Source organism: Danio aesculapii, chromosome 23, assembly GCF_903798145.1.
Source record: "Danio aesculapii chromosome 23, fDanAes4.1, whole genome shotgun sequence".
Classification (NCBI taxonomy): domain Eukaryota; kingdom Metazoa; phylum Chordata; class Actinopteri; order Cypriniformes; family Danionidae; genus Danio; species Danio aesculapii.
This window is the reverse complement of record NC_079457.1, coordinates 29,876,176-29,899,757: the sequence shown is the minus strand read 5'-3', so window position 1 is coordinate 29,899,757 and position 23,582 is coordinate 29,876,176. Positions and strand designations below refer to the sequence as shown.

General features: G+C 38.5%; 1 protein-coding gene across 2 annotated transcripts in view; it reads right to left on the bottom strand.

Annotated features, from left to right (window-relative positions):
* Positions 1-23,582, bottom strand: part of znf512b (zinc finger protein 512B) — a 155,859-nt gene that overhangs the window by 22,419 nt on the left and 109,858 nt on the right. For both annotated transcript variants that reach the window (XM_056449437.1, XM_056449438.1), the window contains 3 exons: positions 9,785-9,883; positions 4,630-4,818; positions 1,442-1,795 (listed from right to left, as the gene is read on the bottom strand). In XM_056449437.1, the coding sequence (XP_056305412.1) occupies positions 1,442-1,795; positions 4,630-4,818; positions 9,785-9,883 (642 nt within the window). The remainder of the gene's footprint in view (positions 1-1,441; positions 1,796-4,629; positions 4,819-9,784; positions 9,884-23,582) is intronic.

Below are 23,582 nucleotides of genomic sequence, written 5' to 3'. Positions count from 1 at the left end.
TCACTTATTTAGACTGTTCAATTGCATTATTCCTCCAAAAGAATTTGATGTTGAAAAGTTTGAAATATTGACTTTTATTTCTAAAAGTTTACTTCTCTTTCTTCTATTGACTTTTATTGAAATTTTAATAGTTTAAAGTGATGTATTGTCTGGGTTGGTGTTGTAAATTACGGTACAAAAACCTGGTAATAAGCTGCCAGTACATGTTCTGTTATTTTACTGACTTAGTTCTCTATATATTATTACTTAAAAAATATCTTACTTCAAACTACTAAAATGTCAATTAAAGTCACTCTGTTAAAACTGTTGAATTTTCAACAGTTAAAAATTTGTTTGTATTTTCAACATCAAAACTGGAAAGAGCAGAGATAAAACTCCCTTAATGCAATTCACAACCATAAATAAACAGAAAACGCGTGTGAATCACAAAATACGAAACCTGTACATTTTGTTTTGGTGCTAAACCAAAAATAGCAATTGGGTGACAACAAACATTTTTGCTTTAACAGTTTCCTCAAACCCTCCATTTGCTATTTACATGGCGGACTTTGTAAGTGGAAAAACTGAACGCTTCACTAGAGAGAAAACAGTTAAACAGACCATCTGCAGCAAGGATAGAGAATGAGCCTCCTCTATTTGGCCTCTTTACTTTCTCTTTACCTTACTTTTACTCTTTACTTTAATCCTTTACTTTCGTGGAGATTTGTTTAAAAACTATTTCTAAATTCAGTTTGAATTTCCAGCAAACGAATAAATGAACAATATTAATAAAGTGTGGTCAAAAAACAGTTATATCCAAACACACGTCCTATTCTTATGCCCCATATTGTGATGCATATGTCTCCAAAACCGACAGGTGGACAAATCTAAACTCGTTTTTATTAAAACAAGCATAAATATGCATATAATAAATAATATTTAAAAAACAATATTATTATACTAGCGCAAATTCTCATAAATGAAAGGAAAAAAGCCAAGCCCAAATGAAATTGCTATTTAAACAACATGGTGCAAAATGTGAAAATTACTGTTGCTCTGGTCTGAAAATAGCAACAAATCCCGCCATACATGTATTGCGTCTTATTGTGCCAGATGTATGATAGGATCCAAAATCTCATTGCCAAATGTTTTTCACAAGAAGAATACATTTTTAAATGTATGTACAATATCTTTTTTTCTGTTTCGAGGATCTGTGTAAATGAAGAATGTTTGAATATTGTCATTGAGATAATGCTGTCATCCGTACATGGAACTTTTCAAAAGCGCAAAGAAAAAAACTATTTTGTTTTTAGTAAATCATTGTTAGGCATAATTACTCAAAAAAAAAAAAAAACACTGGCTGTCAAACTTATTGATATCTTCATCAGTAAACTAAAGATTACTAAACTTTTTTAAGTAATTAGAAAGTGAAATTTAGAAGTTAGTAGGTCTAACATTTTACCCTTTTAATGTCAGGTACAAGATCATCTTTGATTCTTCGTTTGGTGCCCCAGTCTTTGGCCAGCTCGTCCTCTGCGATCTCCTGCAGGTGAAATACAGCCACCTGAGCAGAGCGCCGTCTCACCCGGCCGCTCGGCGTCCTCTCCAAATCCAGCAGATCCTCCACCTGCGCTTTCTCTTCCTTCCTCTCCTCCATCTTCTCCACCTGCTCATCTTCGCTCTGCTTTTCCCGCTCTATGCTCTTCTTCAGCACAGGCTCTTCCTCCTCCTCTTGTTCTTCTTCATCCTCATCTTCATCATCATCATCATCATCCTCTTCCTCCAACACATCCTCCTCATCTTTACTGTCCTCCTGCTAAAAATGAGGAAAACACATTCAGAGATCAAGAAATCTGTCTATAATTGCATATTGTATAATGTTATATTACAATATTCGGCATATTGCAGTTCTGTATTACATTCATATCATGTTTTAAACTTGAATATGATATTGGTTTGTCCACAGTGAGTTTTGGTAGTCTTTGTGTAAGAGAAATAAAATATACATCAAATTTGAAAATTACTAAATGATCACTAAATGCATTTTGTGCCAAAGCAAGGATAAATGATCTCACTATGTCGAGAGTTTTGGGTAAAACTTAAAGTGATAGTTCACCCTAAAATGAATATATATATATCTGTCATCATCATCTCACCATCAAGTGGTTCCAAACCTTTATGATTTTCTTCTTTTTGTTGATGCAAAAGTAGTAACATGTAACCATTGACTTCAATAAAAACCAATACAGACACCCAGCAGACACAGGACATCAGAATGACGTTGTACCCCAACGTCATAGGTACATTGCATTTTGTTTTCGTCAATGTCCAACGTAAAACCTAAAATCAACCAAATATAAATGTCTAATGATGTTACATCTTGAGGTGTGGACATTACCACTATGACGTCTATCAGATGTTGGATTTTGGTTGCCATATCTGATGAATAAATGTCAGTATTTGACATCAATATGATGTGAATATGGCTCAACATTTAATTTTGGTCACTTTCTAATACAACTTAAAATCAACCAAATATCAACGTCATTTTATGTCGTTATTGGACGTCAAAATAACATTGTCCTTAGACGCCGGCTAGACATTGAATTTTGGTCACCTGATGTCATGACCTAAATCTAACCTAATATTAACGTCTTATTCTTTTGTGTGGCTGCTGGAATTGTAGTCAATGGTTACAGGTTTCCAGCTTTCTTTAAAATATCTTCTTTTGTGAGAAGATACTCACAGAATGAAGAAACTCATAAAGGTTTGTGAAGGGTGAGTAAATGATGGCAGAATTTTCATTATTTGTATAAGCTCTCCTTTTAAAGGGTTAGTTCACCCTAAAATTAAAATTCTGTCATTATTGTTAGAGTGTGTTTTATTGCCATATAAGTTGATGATACACAGGGCATCTTTTTGAGCAATGTTAATTTCAAAGTGACACATTATTTCAAAGTGATGTTGCTTGGCTACTTTTCTATTGAGAATGTGCAACAACATTTTATCTGGCTCCGGATGCTCTAATTAGTTGCCCTGTGTCTCACCTGGTTGCCCATTGATGGTGTCATCACTCAAAAAATTACCCCATGTATCATCCTCTTTAACACAGGGCAGCTTCTGAAGCCATGTTGGCTTTTGAGATCCTCCAATCAGAATGCTAGCAGCAAATCACGTGGCTTACTTTGAGCTATTGACCTTACTCCTTGCGTATGAGCAGGTGTAGTCATTGGAATCTTTTTGGCTCGAGACTTCTACTCTCATTCACTTCCATTCATTTCGTTAAAAACAGCTCGTTCTGCTACTTGATGTTGCAAACTGATATTTTCTTATATGATTCTGCTTTGTTTGTATAATCATGCAAGCACTTGTTTGTAGAGCAAGTAGTTTGACCAATTTCTAGTCATTATTTCTAGTCATTTCTCCCATAGGTAACTCAATCGGAAGTTCAACAATCGCAGAACGAATCAAAACGAGTGCACTTTCACATTGAAGAATAAGGTCAATAGTGGAGCGAGGAAAGATTTTTATGTAGTTAATTGCTTGCAATGTTAACACCTGCCCAATTTAAAGATGCAGTAAGCCATTTATCTACCTTGTTTACTTTTGTCTCACGTTTGATTAGACAAATTCATTCAAGTTTCATTGTTGTGGGTTTATTATATTAGCTTTATTAATAAGCAGTGGCAGACGGGTGGTTTGGAGAGAGGATATAACAGATTTGCTCCTTTCTGACTGGTTAGTACTGGTTGATGGCAACATTTCTTCGTGGGTGTTTTGTTTTTTCTGAATGCTACAAGTAGCTAAAATGCACTCATTCAGAAGCGGGAACTGGCGGACGTGCAACAACTTTAATCATAAGGTAAACACAAAACAACAGTATCCATCTGGAGCTCTTTCACGGGACTCCACACTTGTAAACACTCACTCACTCACTCACTCACATCAGGTTTGTGGCTCTCAATCACAGCTACCAAACCGACCAATCACAGACCTTGCGATACGCATCGTTTTGACGTGTAGTTACATTTTTTGAGAGGTGCGTGTCAGCATCGCGCAACGGCTGCGCCCGACCATACGCATGCACTTGAAGCAGAAGTATAAATCAGCCTTAACCTGTAAGCCAGTCAGCACTCAATTTTGGGGATTTACACCTACCTAACTTTAAATAGTAACAGTTCCTGACTCCAGTAAGCTACAAACACAGATTAGGTATCATTGGAAAGAAGACACTTTGAGCTTTACTGTGGTAAAAGATGAAGTTACATGTTAAAAAATATAAAAAGTTATACATTATGAAGTCATGAAAAAAAATTAAATTGTATTGTGTTCAATATTTGTTTTTCCATATAAAACCAGGGGAAAACATTAATGAAATGTCCTACAAAAAATACTGACATGGCAGTGTGAAAGTACCCTACATTTATTCAATTATGTCCTGAGCATGAATGAAAGATTCAGTATTATTCCTTAGATGTATGAAACAAGATGATAGTGAGCAATCAACTACAGAATTTTCATTGTTGGGTGATCTATCCTTTTAAGCATTGAGAAACAAGTTTTAGCAATTGTATAAATGCTAAATGGTAAAAGTTGAGGTGATATTTTCCACATGACAGCAGAGTAGGACTGTGGTGTGTGTGATCTCACCGAGTGAGTGGTCAGGGTGGTGATGGTGTGCTCGGTGCGCTGGTGATAGTCTCGGCCAGTTTTGGAGCGGTAGGTCTTACCACAGTGCTGGCACAGGAAGACCGGCTTCTGTATGTCTGGCAGCTCACTGGCACAGCGTTTCTGATGATACTGATAACTCATCAGACTGGAGAAATGAGCTGAACAGCCCTGTTTGACAGAGAGTCAACACACACTTAATTAGTTCATCATTGATTTGTGGGTTGACAGTCCAGAAACAATATTTTTTTCTCTTTTCAAGGAGTCTGTTTGTCAATACAAACCACATTAACAGACTTTGTGACAAATAAGCTACCCCCAATCCCCCTTCTAAAACCAAAGAATATTCTGATGTTTTCCCCTCCATTTTATATTTCTATCCTTACCACTTGGACTGATCATAGTAATTTGAATCAGACTACTCTAATGACCAATCTAGACTGAAACTGAACACAAGACAAAGCTAGTTTATGCTGGTTAGTGCTGGTCTAGCTGGTGGTAAACCAACATCCATGTATACAGACAGACACACAAACATCAGGAGCAATGCAAAATGAAAAGTGATACAGGTCCATGTAATTTTTATTTCATTTGAGCCTTTAATACCCTTAAAGTGTATAAAAGTGTATTACACTGTACCCTTACTTGGTAAGCTTGGTTTATGACAGAATGTTGTGATCAACATCACTCTCGCTCAAAGAACAAAGTTGTACAGGCCTGTCACATATTGAGTCTTTTTTTAGTTCATTAACTCGGGAAGTTCATTATTTTTAAATATAGAAGCGCAAAAAGGGAAAGAAGCACCTCACGGTTTATATACATTTAAATGTGTAAACGGCCTCGTAAACAACAATGAAGACATACAGCAGATCCTGTTCTTGCTTCTTGACATGACCATTTGTAAGTAGGTAACACGTTTTATTTGAGCTTGGGTCGACCATGGTTCATTGCTGTATGCCATCATTTTATTAATATGGTGTCATGTCTCTGCTGTTTATACAAAAATGGCACTTCCTGTGCTGTCATTTCCTTGGGATGGTGTGCACAAGCAGGTGACAATTCTCTGTAAATCCATTAGTGTTCAGTAGTGAGTCCTGCTCCACCTCTTTGGTACCAAACTGTTTTGCTAGGTACTCTTTGGAATGTGTGCCAAAAAGTGTTAAGGTAAGATTTTGGTACCTTTGACAGTGGAAATGGACCTAAATGCATACAATACAATAATATACTAAACTCTTCCACTTAGTGGATATGGGCCACAATCATGACATTCCTGGACAATGTTGAGTTGACTAAAGCCCAGTTCACAGTTAGCCCTTTACGATTGTATCTTGCCAGACTGTACAAACATGATCACCATGTAAAACTTTAGGACCTCAGTCACCTGCTTCGAATGTTATCCTTTGATTTAATAGGCGTTATCAGTGGTTATCAGCTGATAGAAATGGGTCAGTAGGGGCCTTCTGTGCCTATTGGTAGGCTCAGAAGGCTGTTATCATCAATCCACATGGTTAATCAGCTATACTAATAGAGAAGACTCAAGATCCAGATCTGTTTTTACATTACTGTGATGGTTGGGTTTTGGATTGGGGTAGGGGTAGACGGTAATTAATGGTAAATTTAATAAATAATATAAACAATTCTAATTAACTTCCGGCCACAGCCATATGTGATATATAGCTGATAAACCATGTGGATGGATGATAACAGTCTTCTAAACCTACTAGAAGGCGCAGAAGGCCCCTACTGGCCCATAATCTATCAGCTGATAATCACTGGTAAAGCCCATTCAATCGAGTGATAACATTCGACTCGGCTGCCTCAGTTGCCATAATGTCAGACTGAATGACAATTAGGTATCAGCAAAACAGACACACACAAGGATCATTTGGAATTTGACATCATCAATCCATAACATGTTCAGTAACCTGTGTTCTGAAATTATTTAACTCACAGCAAGAATAGAAAAGCCGTGTAGCTTTAATCTTACTCATAGCATGCCTTGAGGTTAATCCATAAATAAAATTTGACATTGGTAGTTAGAAGTCGTCTCACTGATTGCATCATGAGATTCAGCACTCCACTTGGTTCTTGGTTTGATGCTCGACATCAAACAAACACACATTCCTTGTGTCCGAGCTTGACCTGATCCGAAACATTCATTCATTTTCAACCGCTTTTCTGGGGGTGGGTCGCGGGGGCAGCAGTCTTAGGAGAAAACCCCAGACTTTCTTCTCCCTAGACACTTCCTCCAGCTCCTCTGGAAGGATCCCGAGGTGTTCCTAGGCCAACAGAACAACATCATCTGCAAATAACAGAGATAAAATCCTGTGGTCCCCGAACCGGACCCCCTTCAGCCCATGGCTGCACTTTGAAATTTATTAATAAAAATAATAAAGATAATTGGTGACAAAGGGCAGCCCTGCCAGAGTCCAACTCCTACTCTGTTCATACAGGGATGAGACAGCCCTTAATAGAGTGCTTCTGACCACATTCTCCAAGAGCATCCTTCACAGAATACCACAAGGGACACAGTCGAATGCCTTCTCCAAGTCCACAAAACACATGTGGACTGGATGGGCATACTCCTATGAAACCTCGAGCACCCTGGTGAGGGTATAGAGCTGGTCTAGTGTACCACATGCAGTCTGGATGAAAACGGCATTGTTCCTGCTGGATCCTAGGTTCAACCATTGGCCAGAGACTCCTCTTCAGTAGCCTGGCATAGACTTTCCCAGGGAGGCTGATGAGTGTGATCCCCCTATAGTTGGAGCACACCCTCCGGTCCCCCTTCTTAAAAAGGCGAACCACCACTCCAGTTGCCGAGTCCAGAGGTACTGTCCCTGACCTCCATGCGGTATTGTAGAGACGTGTCAGCCAAGACATCCCCACAACATACAGAGACCTAAGATACACAGAGTGAATCTCATCCACCCTCGCCTGTCCAGCTTTCCCCCCTGCCAGTGGATCCAACTCACCACCAGGTGATGATCAGTTGACTGGTCTGCCCCTCTCTTTACCCGAGTGTCCAAGACATCCGTTCAGATGATACAACCACAAAGTCAATCGTTGACCTCCGCCCTAGGATGTCCTGATGCCATGTGCACTGATGGATACCCTTATGCTCAAACATGGTGTATGTTATGGACAAAGTGTGCACAGAGGTCCAATAACAAAACATCATTTGGATTCAGATCAGGGAGGCCGTTCCTTCCAATCATGCCTCTCCAGAAGGCGCAGGGAAACAACCCTCTAATTTACCGGGGAAATCTTTAACACATGGTGGCTAAATTGGGAGGCTATAAGCAAGCCCACACCAGCCCACTGCCTCTCACCGTTAGCAACTCCAGAGTAGAAGTCCAGCCCTTCTCAAGAAGTTGAGTTCCAGAGCCCCAGCTGTGTGTGGAGGTACCATTCCACCTCCCGCACAAGCTCGGCCTCCTTCCCTTTCAGTGAGGTAACATTCCATATCCCAAGAGCCAGTTTCTGTGCCTGACGATAGGGTTGTTGTGGTCCTAACCTTCGACCACCACCTGTTCCACAATGAACCGGCCCCTTATGGCTCCACCTGCAGGTGGTGGGCCTGCAGAAGGATGGTCCCACGTCGCTCCTTTGGGCTAAGCCCAGCTGGGTTCCGTGGGAAAAAATCCAGCCACCAGCCACCATACGAGCCCCGACCCCAGGTCCAGTGTGCCATTCCGGGCGCATCACAGTCCTCAATGTTATTTTACTCATAAGGGGCTTTTGAACCGCACTTAGGTCACCTAAGACCTTTTTGCCTTGGGAGACCCTACCAGGGGCATTAGCTCCCTAAAACATAGCTCTTAGGATCACTCCGGCACTTAAACCCCTCCAGCACGATAAGGGGGCGGTTCATGGAGGAGCTGGTCCGACACATTAACTGTAATTATGAGCCAGAGCCCAATTTAAACCTGACTATTTTTTAATGTGTGGGCTATTATAACAGACATTCTCAACTACAATTCGGAGTTGTTTGAACTACAGAAATGAGTTTAGATTTATCTTAATGAATAATGAAACAAAGACGAAGCATGTAAACTGCTTTGTTTGTTTATTCAGAGTGGATCGTAAAAAAAGAGTCCTTGTTTTTTGCTATCACATCTTTCACACTGCAAATGCAAGCAGAGCGTGTTTTTTCAGTGTCCATGTTAACAGATTAGAGCATTCATACTGCACACAGATGCAAGTGTCAGTGCGGAGTGTGAGCAGAGCTGAAGCAGTAGTGCCGCGATCATTTCAGCGTTGGGTCTATTTTTGCCACTGCTCACTTTGACCAAAAACACATTAAATGACAGTAAAAGTAGCCATTTTATTCAGTAAATGCATCAATAAAATCCACAGATTTTTATGCACTGTTTCTTCTTTATATACGCACTCCTTCAGCTCTGCTTGCGCGTGCAGTGTGAATGTGTGCCAGTGGAGGAGACGCTGTTGCAGGAGCTAGAGCGCTGCAGCGCATTACACACATTACGAGACCCACACACGTGTTGCTGAGGCCAACTTTGCTAAAATATTTGTATAATATTTCTAATTATGGAATATATTTCCACCCAATTAGGCTAATTAAGTAATGACTAACAAAAAAACCCCACAAATGCTTTATCATGGCCCAGCCTGGCCCGGCCTGAAGATAATGTCAGGAAATATCGTCAGGGCTCGGGCTAGAGAAGAATCTAAACTGTAACGCAGATAGAGAAGTTTTGACAGATGAAAAACATGATGGCAACAATTAGACACATCACATAACAAAAGGAGGTTATTTTAACAGTTGACATATATAGTTTAATTCTGCAGCAAAACATTGGATCAATCACATTTTGATGCAGCATTAAGCTAACATGCTAGCTCTTCCTTACACATCTGCTACCAGGTTGTAATTCATTTATGGGTATTATTAAAAAGCAAATGTGAGATTTCTGATCAGAAATTAGTTATCAAAATTATAAAAATGGAAAGGTTGGGTATTGGCCAATACATTGGTGGACCTCTATTAGATGTCAAAGCTGACAAAACAAAGAAAGTGAGAGACAGAAGGAAGGCAACAATTAGGACATATTAAGGACAGACAGTGCTGTCTAGGAAGACAGACAGACGGCAGCCACCACTGACAAATTCCTACCTCACTGGGACATTTGATTCGGCCCATCTGTTTGAGGATGCAGTGTAGTCTCTCTCTCTCCTCCTGCTCCTCCCCAGACACATTCTCACTTGCCGAGGGCTTAGAAATGGGAAACAAATACAATGCAACACATTAGTGTCTCTTCAGAAACTCTTCCTCAAGACTTTACAACAATGTGCTTCCAATCTCTGCTTTCTGAAAGCCAGATGCCCGGCACTCTTCAAATCCTTTATAGAGGGGCCATTACTCAAGGGTGTAAACGGCAACTGTCAAACTGCAATATGCTTTTTACAACACTGTATTTGGCCTGTTAAAAACATCAGCAAAGGAAAGTACACATGAGACACCTCGCACATCGCCTGAGGGTGAACGCTCAGACTGAAAAGCTGTCCCATACTGAAAAAATGTTAACGCAGATTGTTAAACCAAAACATGTCAATCCTAATACCCAGAGGCAAATTGAGCTAATAATCATCTGATTATTTCACCCTGCAGGGTTGGACATGGTCGGTACCTGGATTTGATTGTCCTGGGGAAAAACTACCAACCATACAGGGGTTTCCCAAACAACATAACTCGCGGCTGAACTATCACAGTGCGATGCAACGTTTGGGAAAAGAACGATGTAGTGAGTTATCCGTAGTTGCTTTGTCGCAGATCCATTGTTTAAACAACGTTAGTTATAACATAAAACGTTTGTAATGACAGTCTAAATGGGGTGGAATAACAACTTGTACTGTTTTACAGACACACGCATTTAAAAAAAAAAAAACTATTTTAGTTTTGGTAAAAGCATGCACTCATTTTCTATATTAATTGAAATATATGTAAACGACGCATATAAGACTTTTATATGTTTCCTTTACAAATATTATTGAGAATATTCCATATAAAATCACTTAGCTAACACCTATTCTAATCTCATATGTAAGTCATATAAATCGTTAACAATTATTATTATTATTATTATTATTATTATGTAGGGACATCATGGTGGCGCATCATGATTGCCTCACAGCAAGAAGGTCACTGGTTCGAGCCTTGGCTGGGTCAGTTGGCATTTGGATGCTCTCCTTGTATTGGCATGGGTTACCACCGGGTGCTCCAGTTTCCCCCACAGTCCAAAGACATGTGCTATAGCTGAATTGAATAAGCTAAATTGACCGTAGTGAATTATTAAGAAGGATATTGTTTATTTATTTATAATTTTTTTTTAAAGTCTACGTTTATAATTTGACACATTCTGCAGAAATGTTCTAACAAATAGGTCCATGTCATATACAGTACAGATACAGTTCTTAATAAATAACCTACTATAAATTAAAAGCATTAACGTATGTTATATATTTTTGTTTTTCACAAACTTTGGAGACATAACATAAATTCTGCTATTAAATAATAGGTCACCTATAGCTTTCGTCATGAGCCACGGCTGTGTTTAAAATGGCATAAATGGTTTCAAAGTGCACTGCCAAGGGAACGCAATTGTCAATATAAAAATCGCTAAAACTGAACTGTAAAAACTGTTTCAAGTTTAAATGTTAGAATGTTCTAAATGAGTAGGGTATAGGGGGATAACTGTGAATAAAACACATCCAGGAACTATGCTTTTAACTACAGCTCTAGAGGTGTAGTTGCAAGTGTACAAGTTTGCGACGCAGTTTGCAAATGTTCATTGGAACGATGGATTTGGGAAACGCTAAATCAACAAACTATGTTTGTAACGACGGAACTTGCAACCTTAGTTGGCTAACGATGGTTTTCGGAAACGCACCCCAGATTGGTAACTTTTAAGCCTTATAAATCAAATTTCAAAGAAACCAGAAACCTTTAGGTTGATACACTCACTGATCTCATCAATTAGTTACTCAAACATTTCAAGTCATCATCAGCTAAGAAAACATTTAGAATTGGATTGTGACTTTATCAAAAAACTCAAAGAATAAAACCATTAGGCACCTAAAGGTCTTCATGCCTGGTGCCTTTTATTTCCTGGTGTAGTGATTATGCCACATCGCTGCATCCATATCAACACCTAATTAAAAAGAATAATTCCTGTATTAAGCACTCTAGCTCGAAAAATCGAGTTGAGCACAACATACTAGACAAGACAGGACTAGTGTCCGGACTCTGCCACCAAAACAAGAGTTAACAAGTGATGTACGTCGAATGATATTGAAATCAAACATGTCACTCAGCATAAACAACAACATGAGGATGTGTGTTTTGGGTTTTCTGATAACAGATGGTAGGGGTGTGAAACTACACTGGTCTCACGGTTTGGTTTGGTTCGGTTACAATTATCATGCCATCAATTCGGTTCAACTCGATATCTCTGTGCATCATGGTGCATTCCATACTGAATTAGAATTTTTCTTCACAACACAAGAATTTTTTTTAATTAAAATCTATAAATATATGTGATAATATATATAGTATATATATATATATATATATATATATATATATATATATATATATATATATATATATATATATATATATATATAATATATTATATTAGGGCTGTCAAAATTAGCGCGTTAACGCACGTGATTAATTTTAATTAACGCGTAAAAAAAAACACCAAATATTGCAGTAGCAGTTTTTTTTTTTTTCCTGTTGTGGCTGACGTGTGTTCAGGGACAGCTCATGCATAGAGGCGACCTAGGTGGCCGCCTTGGGCAGCAGAATAGTGAGCGAACCCCCCAGTCTTCACTTTCATAGGCTACACCCACCCCCTCCCTCACGGTCCTTACGTTCATCCGCGAACTGGTCACTTTCGGGTTGAGGGCGGCATGATTGCTGTTTGCCTAGAGCACCAGTTCAGCTTGCTCCGGCCCTGCATGTGTTTAATGTGCAAAAAAAATTTGGATAAGACCAAGGACGCGCTTTTAGAGGCAAAGTTTCAGTATAAAACTATTAATGTCGCATCACCAGGCTATCCTGCGTTTCCTCATGAGTTTTACGCAATTTCAGGTGTTTCATTTTTAATCTTTAGATTTTAACTGCAGTTCAGCAGTTCACTCTCATTCAGCATATTTTCATTCAGGATGTTTTAATGGAATTTGTTACCTCAATGCAAATGGAAAGAAAAACCTCCACGGAGTATTGGTGTCCATGTAAATGTACTGTAGTGAAAGTGGCAGATGAAGTCGCAAGCTGTCAAAGACAGTGCTATTCTCAGCCTTTAAGCTAATGTTCCTTCCAGAGCCCTCATATTTCATAAGTTTGATGTGTTTCCCCCTACACGCAACTTTTGCAAAGCGTCTGCTTCACGTTGCTGTGTCAGAATCCTTGCTTGTAAAATACAGCCATACTTTAGAACGCTTAGTTTAAGCAAATTTGATGAACGCGATCTTGCGTATTGATGAATCTGAAGGGATCCTTCGCTCACAGGGTCCGCTGTACTGCGCACGTTGTCTGTGTGTGTGTTTGTGTGTGTGTGTTTGTAGTCCACTTAGAATCCAACATGGAAATCATTTTTGTTTGTTATTGGCACTTATTGTTTTGAAATAAAAATAGCACTTAAATGCCTGTGTTTTTATTTCTGTAATACGGCGTTTCGTGATTAATCATGATTAATTACAAAAAATTGTGATTAATAACGTAAATTTTTTAAATAATTTGACAGCTCTAATATATATATATATATATATTTATATATATATATATATATATATAAATTGGCTTTAGAAATGAAATGCTGCGATTGGCTTTAGAAATGAAAGCGCTGTTCAACGATAAGTGACGCGAGAAGAACAGCCGCAGTTACAGTCTCAATGTGCATATTGTGCGTTTATCACAGGGTAATCTGTAATAGACACAGTGGAGAAAACTACCACAGGCACGCTTGTGTCTGGATCCTTAAGTATCACTTTAACAGCCAAGAGGAGAGGAAAAGTTACCTTACGAACACGCCAGCGGGTCAAATGTCCAAAGTGAGAGAGAGGCAGAGATAGAGTTTTACAGATTTTTATTTCACTACTCCCTAGTAGTGAAATAGTGGCTCGTATGCTGCGCATTGTTCAGTGTCAATGAAAAACTTTCCAGCAAACTCACAAGCAGTTGAATTGTGCATAATTATCTACCTTTTAAGTAGTATGAGCGTTTTATTTACTCGCCCTAGCCTCCTTCGCCATAGTATTCTACTGTGACATTGCAAATAGGAGATAAATGATGTCAGTACGTAATAACCGGTTATGATCTATTACTGAACCAATATCAAATAGTCCCCATCTGCATAGCGGTGCATCGAAGAAACAATTAATTTTGACACCCCTAACAAATGGAATGTCAACTTATGATTAAGTAATAAAAAAGGAGGACTAAGAGATGAAAACACCTACAGTATGACAACTTGTAGTGCTCCATATCACAAAGGCTGAGAAAAGAAATCAATGCCACACATAAAGTCAAAAAGATCTTATCTTGGACCACTTTAAAATACTGTGCAGATGTTTTGTGTGGCATGTGTTCGGCCAGTCAGCATACACTTAAATCTCTGTCACTTGCAGTTCCTATTGTACTGTTTTACACCTTACATTGAAGGAGCTAATTTAGTTTCCCCAAAAGGCATTCTTGTGATAAAAATTTTTCCCAGTTCCTGCAGCGCAAACATGCTAAAATTGTGTATTTCCGCTAATTGTTCGAGGAACTATGAAAACATTCCTCCAGTGCTAAAGGCACTAATGACATGGGCTGAATCTGAAAAGCTTATCCAGCTGTTGTTTCCTCACTACCCTATCAAGCAGTGACTTTAAATACAGCATTAAAGCCTTGAAATAAACACTGATTTCAGACAAATTTCCAAGACACCATAATAATTTAATTCAGTGCAACAAAATAGGGAGAGCTTTGTTGATAACTAGGTGATTATTTGCTAAGTACAATACTTCTTACTAGAAATACCATCAAAAGTAGAAAAGGCTGGTTTAAAAACATACAAACATACAACCAAGATGTGCATCAAGATGTCATCTATTTTTTTAGCTCAGTTGTTAGAAATGTGCACAGGATTATGAGATTTAAAAGGCAGTAAAGGACATCACTGCCTTCGAAATTTGATCAGAAGAAGGAACCAAGTGAGACAGAAAGTGCAGCAGAATTTGGATTTTGGTTTTGATGCATTCCTACCTTGGAAACAGTTTTTTTTTATGAGGTTGTGCAGGGGGAACCAAGCACCAGTCAGGGGAGGGGCCATGGGAAAAGTAATTTTAAAAATATTTAATAGGCATATTCTCATCAGATTGAGGGCAAAACAATTTACAACAAACGTGAAGCTGTTCATAGACATTGCAAACCAAAGAAATATAAAAGAAAAAATATATAAAACTACAATGCAAAAATGTTTATTATTCAATACACAGCCATATCACCCTGCAGCTCAAGACCGGTTACTCACTGAAGCTAAGTATGGGAGATCTGGATGGGAGACCACATGGGAAAACTAGGTTGCTGTTGGAAGTGGTGTTAGTGAGGCCAGCAGGGGACACTCAACCTGTGGTCTGTGTGAGTCCTGATGCCCCAGTAAAGTGAAAGGGACACTATACTGTCAGTGGGCACCGTCTTTCGGATGAGACATTAAACCGAGAGCCTAACTCACTGTGGTCATTAAAAACCCCATGGCACTTCTCGTAGAATAGGGGTGTAACCCCGCTGTCCTGGCCAAATTCACATCATCGGCCCTTACCCATCATGGCCTCCTAATCATCCCCATACACTAATCTCTATCACTGTCTCTCCACTACATCTATAGCTGGTGTGTGGCTGTCGTCACATCAAAGTGGATTCTGCACACTAGTGGTGGTGTGGAGAGACCTCACTTATGATTGTGAAGGGCTTTTGGTGTATGACCATACACAATAATGAGCTATATAAATACACACATTACATAAAATTACATTGAAACCCCATGTTACTGTCAGGGATGTCTGTATAAAGAACCCAAAAGCAGAGGAGTTCAATTCAATAGGTTTTTAATTTAAATAAGCAAAGAGAAAAAGACTTAGCAACTTGCTAAAATCCAGAGCAGATCTTGGACTTTAGTAAACATAAACTGAAGACTGGACCACAGGCAACATGTCACAATATAGGATAAATTACAACAAAAAAATAGTAGCACCACATGATAAAGAAAATTAGGAGTGGGGTAAATTACAGTCAAAAATAAAGCAAGTCTTTGGTCTAGGAATGGTAATACAGGAAAAGGACAATGGCAAGGCAGAGGATCGATTCTCCAGCAGAGCAGACCAAATCCAGAACGGCTCCAGAGAACTGGACAGAGAATACAGAGATAAAACAAGCAACAGACCGACAAGAAAGCAGTAAGAAACCCAACACTCTGGCAAGAGGAGAAGCGAAAAATCCTCAGATTTAGGACCAGCAATCAGCAGAAATAACAGGCAGGTAACAGTAACAAGTGAGGCTACTAATTGGCAAAGACGATCAGCTGTGTGAAGTTACACAACAATTTGGAGACAAATTAGAAAGTTGTCAAAAAGAAAAGATAGAAAACGCTGTCAGAAAAGAGAGAGAAAGCAAAGTTCAAACCCAGGTTCTGACAGTTACTGATTATTTGGGAAAGTCCAAGTGTCTTTAATCTTTTAAACTAAAGAAAAATAAATGCATACCTGTCAAGAAAAGTGAAAATAAGGGATTTTAATTTGGTTAAGGGTGTTTTCAAGCCTAAATAAAATGAAAGCAAAATTCTCTTGAACAGCCCTTCACATTTCAGAGTAAGGGGCATCCCTTGTGATTTGGCAGTACTATGAGTAAATGGAGAATCTGCTCTTTGATTATATATATTTCCACCCTTCATAGAAAGCTTAAAAATACAGGAGTAATGTGGAAAAAAATTATTTTATGTGTTTATAGCAGGATAGACTGGTAAAATATAGAGAATCTCTGAAAAAACTGGAGGGTTTACAGTGTGACGAGTCTCCCAGTGCCCATGTCAAGTGCACATGGAAACAGCACAACCACTCTGGTTAAGAGGAAGTAAATGCCTTCCAGGAATTCATTGTAAACTTTAACAACTTGTGTCTGTAATATTTCAGTCTCCATGCAACAAATGGTCAAGAATGCGGGCAGAAACGAGTGAAATTTACTGATTTTGTTTACATTGTGTGTTACAGAGGACAAAACCTGCTCCATTGCCCAAACTCATAAGTTCTTCACCAGCAGCATGGAAGAGATAATCTGCATGCTGATGCTATTGACAGCACAATAACAACAGTTCGAGGAACAGCTGGCGGTGCAACAAGAATGAACTGAGCAGACAGTTGACCAACTAAGGGATGCCGTAGTACGCACCGCGCTTCCCAATCCATGCACAATCATCCATCTAAACCTAACCAAACTCAGTGATCTGGACGATATTCAAGCATACCTCCACACATTTCAGGTTACTGCCACCAGCCGTAGATAGAGGTGAGTGGGTGCATTTGCTAGCGCCTTTTCTAACAGGAAAAGCACAGCAATTATATTATTCCTTACAACTTGTGAAGTTTATGATGCAGTCAAAAGAGGAATCCTGGCTTTAGGTTATCACAGATTGGATCTGCACAAAAGTTCCAATAATGGCAATATGTATAAAATGTTCCTACTTGAAGCCAAGCAACCCAGCTGATGTGTCTTGCTCACCTGTGGCTACTTACCGGGTTTTCCAACAGCTGTCCAGGTTGCTGAAACAGTGGTCCTTGACTATTTGCTCTGGGCACCTCCAGGCCATTTCCATTGCCCTGTCAGTATGCTCAATTCCACCACATTAACAGAGTTTGTGGAGTATGTTGAGCTGGAGGAGACATATTTCGCCCACAACAAAAAAAGGTTTTTCACTTCACTTCAATTGGTGAAGTTGGTTCCTCACCACTGTCGCCACTGGCTTGCATGGTTTGGGACTTGTAGAGCGGCGCATCGATGGATTTGCTCTTCAGTGTTTGGACTTTCAACAGTGAAAATTAAACCACACCGAACTGAACTAAACTGAACTTCAACTCTGAAAACTGGACTGACAGTTTCAATTTACTAGAAACACTGTAAAAGCACAATAAATAAAAAATCATTTGAACTACAGAAAAACGGAACAGATGTATCATTTAAATTTATTGAACAGATGGACCCTTCTCCCCCAAAAAATGGCTGCCTATGTTCACGAAGGGGACCCTTTTACATGCTGCACAGCCAATGGAGATATTGTTCAGCAGAGACCTTATCAAGGTCTAGAGGCTTGTTGGCAAGCTATTGAGGAGGAAATTAGCAAGATGAGACATCTGGGGACAATCAAAGCTTCTAGAAGCCCTTGGTCCAGCCCGAACGTTATAGTTCCAAAACCAGATGGCACCCTACGCTTCTGCAGGGCACGGCCCGGTTCGTATCAATACTTGTCCCACAGTCTCGTTGTCACCTATATAAATGGAAAAGACTGTGTTCAGCACTCCTGGCATCATGTCCTACCCTTTGGTCTACATGGGGCCACACCCATATTTCAGTGCATGATTTGCATCTTGCTGAGGCTGCAGCAGGAGTGCGCAACTGCCTACTTAGACAACATTGTCATTCACTTGTCGACATGAGAGGAACAATTAGTCAGGTTTTAGAGGAATGTTGGCGTTACGAAGGGCAGGCCTCACTGCTAACCCCAAGAAATGCCACCTAGGGCCCGCCGAGGTGAAGTACCTTGAATACAAGATCAGAAGTGGGCTCATTCAACCAAGAATAGCCAAAGTAGAAACAGCTCAACGATCCCACAACCCTCAACAAAATCCCAGGCATGTTCTTTTTTGGGGATTGCAGGATATTATCAGCATTTTATCCCCAATTTCTCCTCAATAGTGAGCCCCCTGACAGACCTGACAAAAAAGGGCAGCCAGAAAAAGTCTGGTCCAGTTAGAATTCGGCTGCCCCTTTGCTCTCCAGACCGATGCTTCCTACATCAGCTTTGGTGCTGTACTATTACAAGAAAAGTATGGAGAACAGCACCCAGTCTTTTACCTTTTTCAGAAACTCACCCCAGAAAAGGTATGCTACAGTGGACAAGGAAGCCCTGGCCATCAAGTAGGCAGTTCTATTTTAAGAGGACCTGGTGCATCACAGCTGATTTACTACTGTATAAGCTCAAACTGGAGCTTCCAACATACATTTTTACAACATATTTCAATATTTGTAGGCTTATAATTATAATTCATTACTTACAATGAACAAAGAAGTGGCCTGGCACTTACGAAATTGCACTTCTTTTGTATTTGAGCTGTTAAATTGACAGCTCACTAATCCAATGAAGTTAAACATTACTAAACTGACAGCACTCTAATCCATTTGCACTGAGCTTCGTGAAATTGACCGCAATCTAATCCAATGGCATTGTACTGTAAATATACATGAAATAACTGTCACTGAGAGTAGGTGTGTTCAAATTAATGCGGTGCTACTTGTGAAATATTAATAGCCCTTACTTTCTCCAGCTTTACAAAGGGGGCCAAGCATATTTTTGAGCAAATTTATCCTTTCGTGCCACCTCCCTAAAACCACCCCTGTTTAAAAAAGACACAGCCATAGTATTTTATTATATTTTGTTTTCAATTACCATAGTTAAATGCTCCAACATCACTTTAAATCTTTAATGTTTTCTTCCTATCTAAGTGGGCGCTTCTTGGCTAGAATAATCGGCAATGTGGCCCAGACCTTATGCTTTTTCTTAAATGTTTGGCTCAGTGAGAACACCCAGCACGTGGCTCAAATAACAAATCATAGACCTAAATGCACATCCTCATTAATGTTTCATAATGTTTCTGAGACATTTGGTTGTGCATAATTTAACACATTTCTTTGGAAATATTGTTTGCAGCTAATGCTTGAGCTTGCCAGATGGAGCTTATATATCCTCATAGCCCTCTTTAACCACTTATTCTCTCTCACATTTTTACATCAAACCTCACAAGGGCCACAAGGGACGCCACCATCATTATGGGATGTGCTGTTCTTGTTCATATTGGTTGAATTTGACCGGGAAAAACCGAGGAAGTTTAATCATTAGGGAGATTAGCATGATTTGCTGTTGAGAAAGATTGCTGGTAGGAACGCTGTTAATTGGTTGTGTTGAGGAAATTATTACAGTACATAAATAAGACTGGGGAGCAGGAGACAATCATTAGAGTTGAAATACTGCTGGAAGACTCTTTTAAAAGGCATTATTAGAAGTGAGCTAGGCCTTTTCCCATATGTGCAGTTAACAGTAGGAGCTTAATGGATGCTTTAGGTCTTAAAGTGAAGCTGGAGTATAGAGATGTGTCAGATATAATCGAGATTACAGGCCGATGTGGACGCAGGGCAGACGCTGGTCTCTGTAGTGGTCACACAGTGTAATATTAAACACTGTTCTGCTGAACATACTGTACAGATATATTGTAGCTAAAGTAATAACAGTTTATTAAAAGTATTAAAAGGTGTTTAACATTTTGTTTTAAAAACCATAATGCCTTTTTGTCTGGGAAGTTAAGAGTTCTTAATTGTACTTAAAGTGTGCACATCAAATCTCAGACATTTCTATTTTTTATATGTGTAAACATATATAACAGGGTTTCGCCAGGTTACACCAAGTTAAATTTAAGAGTTTATAAGACCATCATGAACAAAAGACTTACAGGGCTAAATGCTAAGGATTTTGTTTCGAATATCCCAGTTAGAAAAGATTTTCACTTGCCCTATCAAAAAAGATTAAAATTGTATATATTTAATAATATAATAATAATAATTTTGTTTGAATATTTTTTTAGGACAGGTCAGTATCCTCAGCAGTAAATAAATGGAGAACTTTTAAGCAAATGTTACTGTAAGGAAAGTAATTCAATGCTATTTTTAAATAAAAACTTAAAAGCTTTATTGAGAAGGATTGTTGGCGACTGCATGGGTGTCAATGGCCAAATTGAGTAGCTATACATGAACAAAGGAAAATTAAGACCTGTTAAAAAATTGAAGACCTACAACACCACATTTCAATAGATTTAAGACATTTTAAGACCCCGTAGTTACCCTGTATAATATGAATGAAATAAAATGCTACTTAAAGAGAGTATAGTTTTATTACTTTAAAAGTGCACTTTGTAATAATGTAATAAAAGTATATTTTAAAATCTTCTGTCATGCTGTGAAGAAATAAACTTTTAAATGTTTAACTAACTTATTGTATTAACAATGTTAGTGTATAATAATATCAAGTGTAATTTTAACTGCAGTGGGTTAATTGAAATACATTTGTTAATATATCTTACATACCAAATTACAACTCTTTTACAAATGTGTAAAAAAATATTTAAATACATGACATATACATTAAAATACTTAGTACAGTGTAAAAAATGCTGGGTTCCAAACAATTCCTTCATGTTGTCCCAACAAAAAACGATTAAGTTAACTTAATCGTTTTTTCCAATTTAGGTGGATTATACATAAAACACTTAATTTATCCCCCCAAAAAACTGAAGAGCTGTGACATTTTAGCTCATTTGAAATAAGTAGTTTGAACAAAGAGCAAACATTTTTGGTGTATTTAAAATAGTCTATATTCGTCACTAATCTATGTAACCATATTTAAACCATTAAAAGACAAACGCATGAGCATTACTGGAGTTTTATGTTAGAATCACAACTGGAACACATTTCTTCTTGTGATGATAATGTGTTTTTTATAATAATAATAATATAATAATAGTTTTAATAATTATAATAACAATAATAGAATTATAAACTTACGTCGTTCTTGTTCAACTTGAAGCACTTATGTTCAACTAACTACATTTAATATACTGTACATCCACAAAGTATTCATATTGCTTCACTTTTTTCCACATATTTTTATGTTACCGCCTTATTCCAAAATGGATTAAATTTATTTACACACAATACCCCATAATGACAATGTGAAAAAAGATTTTTTGAAATTGTTGCAAATTTATTAAAAATAAAAAAGCTGAAAAATCACATGTACATCAGTATTCACAGCCTTTCATCCTTATGGTCACATGACCTTAACGCATTTTTAACGTTCATTTATTTATACATTTATATAGACTTATTGTTTTTTTTTTTCCTTTTTAATATAAATATAACATGCACAAAAGCCTTACAAATATACTTTGCACAATACACATAAAACAGATTTTAATACGAATTTCTGCAAATAAACACAAGAGGCTGTGATATGAAATATATCATTTAATTTGTGAGTGAGTAACAGTCTTACTGGCCAATTGAGTGAGCACACTTTCGTTCTGCCCAATCAGAACCAAACTTTGCGGAACACCCACAAAAAAAACAAAAAAACAAACAAACAGGAAAGCGTGGACGAGTGGGATGATGGCGTCTGCTGCTTCAGGAGCATTATTAGATGAAATAATATTAAAGAAAAACAGCACGTCGGTAATATGGGAATATTTTGGTTTCAAACTCACAAAACATTAAGCTTAATGTTTTGATAACTTCATGTGTATTTCGCGTGCATTCATGGCTCACTCACTGCATTTTAGCAGTAAGAAGCTACAATGCAGATTATTGAGCTGAAGCTTCACTACAAAATTAAATCGCAAATCAAATCAAAATCACAATATCTGTCAAAAAAAAAAAACGCAATTAGATATTTACCCCAAATCGCACAGCCCTAATTAGAACGGAACTTTGGTGGTTGATTATGATGTTACAAGTGAACACAAGGATGCAGGATCGCTGAAGAATGCATATTGAGAAGCAGCCTAAATCTTGCTGTCAAAATGAACACTGCTAACATGATGTGTGTCTCCTTGTGACATGAGTTTCGTTGTTCAATTTCTGATTGGCTGCCTGTTGTCATGCGTTAGCAGCAACAAGCAAACACTGCTCCATTCCACACTGAGCACACTCAGCACTTAACACAGCTCTAATGCACTAAAAAACCAGCTACACAGCAACGTTTCATAACCCTGGGTAAAACGCATTGATAACACCACTTTCAAATACATGTGTGAAACATTTCTTTACTCAGAGTTAAAAGCAGTGTTTAGAATGATGACAACCCCGGGTTAAGCTCTAATATTTCTGATCCTATATTTTCATCAGTTTTGACATTTATGCTCTACCAGTGTTTCCTCTAGGATTTTTTCCAGCTGTGGCAGCAGGCCTTTTTTACACAGATCTACCAACTACCTGTGGCGTTATTTCAATGACAAATGTCGTGAGCGCAGTATTAGAAGTCGAGATTTGTTTTTTCATTTGAGGTTTGAGAAGTCGCCGATTTCCTCTGCTCGTGCACAAAACTTCTTGCACGCCCACTCAAATATAAGCCGCTTCAAGAGCGCGCAGATCTTCTTGTGCGCTCTCAAATAAACGCTGCTGAAGTGCGATTTAGTGCGTTTTTGTAACGAGTATGTCTCCAGCATTTATTAGAGTTGCTAGGAATATTTATGAATGTCTCCAATAGACCTAAAGAGCGGTATTAATGCGTCCTGAAGTAAAGTGAAACGGCTATATGTCGTGTTTGCTGGGTCTCACATATCACGCACCTGTCAGTCAGTCAGTCAGCACGTAACCTTAAAGGGTTGAACTAACGACACACAGCACTACTACGGTTACAGAAAAGTTTGCGCTGTTACAATTCACTTACCCTTTTTTCGGTGCGATTATTACTAGCTATTAAAAAAAATTATGTTTTGAATGAGAAGCTGTAATGTAGCCGTGGCGGGATGAATTTTGGCGTGGCAACCGCCATGGATGAATGAATGTAGCAGAAACCATGCTCTACTATAGCTCTAGTATCTCTAAAAAGGTA